The sequence below is a fragment of the Protobothrops mucrosquamatus genome, unplaced genomic scaffold, assembly GCF_001527695.2.
Source record: "Protobothrops mucrosquamatus isolate PMUCROS unplaced genomic scaffold, P.Mucros_1.0 scaffold4181, whole genome shotgun sequence".
NCBI classification, from domain to species: domain Eukaryota; kingdom Metazoa; phylum Chordata; class Lepidosauria; order Squamata; family Viperidae; genus Protobothrops; species Protobothrops mucrosquamatus.
Window position 1 is genome coordinate 70,381 of NW_015390106.1, and position 5,746 is coordinate 76,126.

The 5,746-nt window shown below is 40.2% G+C and overlaps 1 protein-coding gene across 1 annotated transcript; it reads right to left on the bottom strand.

Annotated features, from left to right (window-relative positions):
• LOC107298674 (alpha-L-iduronidase) lies at positions 1 to 5,071 on the bottom strand (the record flags this gene model as incomplete). Its single annotated transcript, XM_015828049.1, has 4 exons — positions 1 to 292; positions 1,343 to 1,443; positions 3,251 to 3,327; positions 4,946 to 5,071. Coding segments are annotated over 4 exons (402 nt in total), but the record flags the coding sequence as incomplete, so codon positions are not given.
• Between the last annotated feature and the right edge of the window lie 675 nt (positions 5,072 to 5,746).

Here is a 5,746-nt window from a genome sequence, read left to right on the forward strand (position 1 = left end):
TGATCTGGAAAAGAAGAGTCTTTCCATATTATTGGTGGAGGAAGAATATAGAAGGCTAAACCAATGAAAAGAGAAGATTTTGGTAAGAACAACAAAACCATCCTTTTAAGGGTTATGGTTTGCCTGTAATGAAAAGCGAACTGCAACTTGCATTTTTAATTATATAACTTCTGATGAAGATTTTCTTCTTCTTTTTAAGATGGTTCTCTGTAAAACATAGGCACAGAAAACGGACCTGGCCTGTCCCAGTAATCCACAGCACGGACTTTGTAATAACCCACGACTGTTGTTCCTATAAAGAAAACCCAACAAATAGAGAAATTGTGACATTTTAATTTCTTTATGAGATATTCCTGAAATATTTCTGTAAACACAATTGTGACTGACCATTCAATTTAATTCACATTAAGAATATTCAATTATAACTGAAATTGCAAATCTTCTTATCGTGTTCCTGAAATCAATGTCTATCCATTTATATTTTAAATATCATTTTCTGCATTAAAAGATAATGAAGAAAACTTGTTACCAATGGAAAATTTTGGAAACAGAATATCTGAACAATGGATTTGCACTCCAATGCAATTGAAGAGACTTTCAAACTGGAGTAGGGAAATGTGTTGGGGCTACGTATCAATTATAGGTGGGGCTACATTTCCTCTGTAGGATCCTTTTTTTCAAGAAACGGGCAGGCCCCATTCATCAAAGCTCAACTACAGGATATCTGAGATTTGAAAATTGTGGGTGGCAAAGACTGCAGGCTCCCCGCTTTAAATTCAAGAAACTGTCCTCCAGAAGATACCCTGCAGAAATGTTTAGTAATCCTCCCTTCAGTTCAAAAACCAATTTAGAGATTTGACATAAAGCACTTAAAAGAAGATACTTTCTTTATGCATATGTTCATTATCCTTCTTGAATTTCCCCTTTTAAAAATGTTTCCTTCCAGAAACTGCCTATGGAGGCTTCAAAACATTGTGCATGGCAATGAAGGTGTCATTACATATTTCACTAAATAAGGATCTGAGGAATGCTTAGGTCAGCAAATCCTGCAACACAATTTTGGGAAAGATCTTAAAGACACTTTTTGAAAAGAAACTATTTCCCACCTATTTTCCTAATTCAGAAAAAGGCTTAAAACTAAAGCTTCCTTTCCAAAAGCAACAAATTTATACTGTATTAATGACTATAGTTTTAACATGAAATATAGTGCTAACAATAAATAACATTGTAAATAATTTTAGTAAGAATTGTAGTTTCCAATGAAATTCCAAAGGCATGCTTGAGGTTTCAAACTGAAGTTGCATTCGCTGTACCTTTAAAAATGCAGGAAGTGTTTTTTTACCTGGGCTGTAGATTAACATTGTAAATATATTGTCCTTGACACTGATTTGGTGATACTCTTTCCCATCCACTGAAAACATCACTTCAAATTTTTTCAAACATCTGTGTGAGAACACAAATGCATATATATCACAAAGGTTACAGGGTTATTTTTATTTTTTCCACAGAGTAAAGGAGTTTCCAGGAAAAGAGAAGTTGAAGGTTGAAGCAATAAGAGGGGGAGTGGGGAGGAATCCAATAGCTGAGTATGTCATTGCAAGAACAGGACTCTGCATAGTACAGCACCACATTGCAAAATAATAATAATAATAATAATAATAATAATAATAATAATAATAATAATAATAATAATAACAACAACAACAACAACAACAACAACAACAACAACAGGAGCACCATTTGAACACCATTGGCATTGACAAATTCGCCATTAGTCAATTGCAAAAGGCGGGCTTACTAGGAACTGCTTCCATCCCGCGACGATATCTGTAATACCATCAAACATCCACATCTGCCTATCCCAGGTCCTGGGTAAGGACTCGATAGGTAGAGAAAAATGCCAAATCTAGTCTGAACATCTGGCTGACTGTGCGATGATCAATAATAATAATAATAATAATAATAATAATAATAATAATAATAATAAATTATTATTATTATTATTATTATTATTATTATTATTATTATTATTATTATCATAATTTTTTAGGTAAGAGTACGTGACCTAGTCCCCATCCGTCGGAACCAAGAAAATACTGAGCACCTGAAGTTGAGGGTCTTAAGGACTCGGTCGGTACGAGGCTCAAGAATTCTGGGAGTTGAAGTCCACGAGTCATAAAAGAGCCAAGGTTGCCTACCCCTGCACTGGACCTAGAGCTGTCTTTGAGATTGATAAATACATGTTAAATATGCTGGAAAATGGGGGCAGATTGAACTGTCTCAAGGATATCCATTTAGTACAGTTTCTCAAGCGTGGCAACTTTAAGATTTGTAGACTTCGAATGTCAGAATTCCCCAGCAAGCCTTGACAGTTGGGGAATTCTGGGAGTTGAAATCCATACATTTTAAAGTTGTCAAGGCTGAGAAATGCAGGCAGCCCTTGACTTACAATCACATTTGAGCCCAAAATTTCCACTTGCTATTCCATTCCACTGCTCACTTAAGTTGTTAAGTGAATTGCGCCTTATTTTGTGACCTTTTTTGGCATAGTTGTTAAGCGAATCACTGCAGTGCTAAGTGAATCGTGCGGTTGTTAAGCAAACGTGGCTTCCTCCGTTGACTTTGCTTGTCAGAAGCACATCTGGAGAGGTTACAAAGGGCGATCACATAAATACACACCAGTTGCCAAGCCCCGAATTTTGATCACGAGATCATGGGGATGCTGCAACTGTCCTAAGTGTGAAAACTGATCATAAGTCACTTTATTCAGCGCTATTGTATCTTTGGTCACTAAACGGATGGCTGTAAGTTGAGGACTACCCATACTGTTCTAGTCGTATTCTTATGAGAGATTCTGCTCTCACCCTTTTTCTTTTTCACTTGTGGAAGGTGGCCTTGTCTCTAATAAATGGATTATTGGTGAAAATATGATAGAGGCACAGATTTCAAGTCTTTCCTGCAAATGTCCCAAACAGCACAAGCCACCTTCCTATATTATACGATTCGGATGTTTTAGTGCTACAGATGCAGGTCAAGATGAGCTGAAAAGTATTCATCAGTCCCAGGTTTCTGTAGTCTTATGTAACTATACTAGAGGTTAGAAGTATGATGGGGAAGAAATTTTCCAGCTAGTTGCTTGCTAACAAAGAACCATTACAGTGTGCACAATTGAAAATAGCTATTAAATTAATATTTTATCTGGAAAATGAATGTATCGAAAACAATGGTGGATTTTTGGAAAATAACCTACTTTGAATTCACACAGCTGTCATCCCATGTTATCAGAACCTGTCCCCTCATGAGACCAATGAAACGAATGCCGTTCACCTGCCGAGACAGAATCATCTGCATTAAACACTGCATGCATGGAAAATATGTGCTCAGATTCAGTTCAGGTTATTTCATGTGTAGACTGATTCATTTTAGGTTTGGGGGAGTCGAAAATGCATCAGTGCACACAAATAACAAAGCCCTGAAGGATGGCAGACTTACCAGGAAAACTAACCAGGCTTTGGATTTTGCTAGAACAGCAGTTCTCAACCTATGGGTCGCGACCCCATTTGGGGTCGATCAACCATTTCACGGGGGTCGCCAAGCAAGGCTGTCCGCCATTTTTTTCCCCCTTTTCCGGTGGGTGCCTTACCTCCCTTGAGCTGGGCCAGCTGGTGGTCGGCCTGCTCCATCTCTGCCGCTTGCCAGCTACGCCTCGGCCGGCGCAGGGGGCGGAACCATGCATGTGCGGTGCTCCCGGGTAGGGAAAGTCCTCGACTTACGACCGGTTGGGTAGTCCTCAACTTACAACAGGTTTAGTCGACTTACGACCGGTTTAGTTCTCGACTTACGACCGGTTGGGGGTCGCGGCATTAAAAAGGTTGAGAACCACTGTGCTAGAATATTTTCAAAGTAGCATTTAGAGTCGATTAAGTGTTAAGTGCAATGTTACAACTCGCTCTGTTCGCTCACCATGCACTTATTTGTGTGCAATAAAGAAGCCTGGCCATGGAGTATCATCTCACATGCTCGAAGAATGCAAGCTGTTTATTGATGCTTTCTCTTTAGCAACTCTCCCTAACATCTTTTAAGGAATTTGAATTGACCAATTGGTAAAAGGAGGACTGCTGGGGGAAATATGCTGACATTGTAAACCAGGGGTGTCAAACTGCTGGCCTGTGGGCCGGACGCGTCATCCAGAAGCCGCGCCCACCCCATTGCCGGCAATGGCAAAACCATCCTGATACGTTGCGCGACATCACGAGTTTGACATGTCTGTTGTAAACAGTCCAGAGGGTGCTGTAACGCATTAATGGGTGGTGTATAAATCTAAGTGTTGCTGCTATTGCTATCTTGGAGAATGCAGCTTTTTTAGTGTAAACTGGACACACTTATTCTCCGAGACCTGCTTGTCTTCTAGGCCTACGAAAGTCTGTCCTGTGCACCCATTATGAGTAGCCAAAAGCAATATCCCTAAGACATATATTTATACCCCAGTGATAATTATGTCTTGAAGCAAGGACGGAAAATCCTGTAATCCTTCCTATACTGTTGGACTATAACAGCGAGCACTGCCAGTGGTGAGAGAACAAGACACCTATAGTTCAACAGCCAGATGGGCCAAAGTTCTTCGCAGATGCTTTATAGGCCATGCTTTCCCTTTGGCTGGAAAGCTGCCTCTATCCTTTCTAACCTTGATGGTTTTTACCGATTCTGTACAAGGGTATACTTGCCAGTGAAAAAAGCGGCATCTGGTGCACAGCTGTGTAAAAACCTTCTTTGGATCAAATAGTGCTGATAAAGGATAATAAAAGAACTGTGGGAGTCATGGGAAGAATGCCAAGAGTCTCCCAGCCTCTCCTAACTCCAGGCTCAGAAGCAAAACAAAGTCACTTGATTTGCACCTTACTAAACTTTCTGTGTTTGCAAGCGAGTGGCAAAAGAAAGCACCCACCTGATTGGGAGCAGAGAGGGGCTTTGCACAAATATGAAGGAGGAAAACAGCTGGAATTGGAAGTTCTTGCTTCAGCCTTAAATGGTCTTTTGCAGGTAATGGAAATGGTCCTTTCACCACAGGGTCCTAAGAAATAGATTTAAAATTAGTTTTTAAAAATGCAGAGATGCTGGAGAACCATCCAAGAACCCCAGTGACACCTAAGAGTTGCGCAGCTATAGTTAAGCAAGTTGAATGTTATCAGTAGAAGACCATCATCTAAAGCAGGGGGGTCTCCCAACTTGGCAACTTTAAGACTTGTGGACTTCAACTCCCAGCTATGGTGGCTGAGGAGTCCACCAGTCTTAAAAGTTGCCAAGTTTGGAGAACCTGATCTAAAAAAAGCCACTTGTTTGTCTCTTGCATTGTAACTGGGGTGGCTTCTGCATTTTTACATAAGATATTTCACGTTTAAGCCTTCATATAAAAATATGGTTGTTGGGAAGATCAACCGGCCTCTTAAGTTGAACCCTGGGAATCCATCATGATCATCTGGAGAAGAAATCTTTATCTCTTTTCTTAACCCATTGCAGAATGTATGCTCCCAGGCCTAAATGTTGCTCCAGGAAATGCAATCCCAGGATGAGGTGCAACTGACTTAAAGAACAGCAAAAAGGTGTTACATTTACACCCCTGTAAATTCAGATATTAGACAAGGACAACCCAGCTTCAAATCACTCTTCACCCATGGAAGCTCATTCGCTGACTTTGGGCCCTTCACTCTCTTTCAGCCCAATCTGCCTCTCAGGATTGTGACGATGA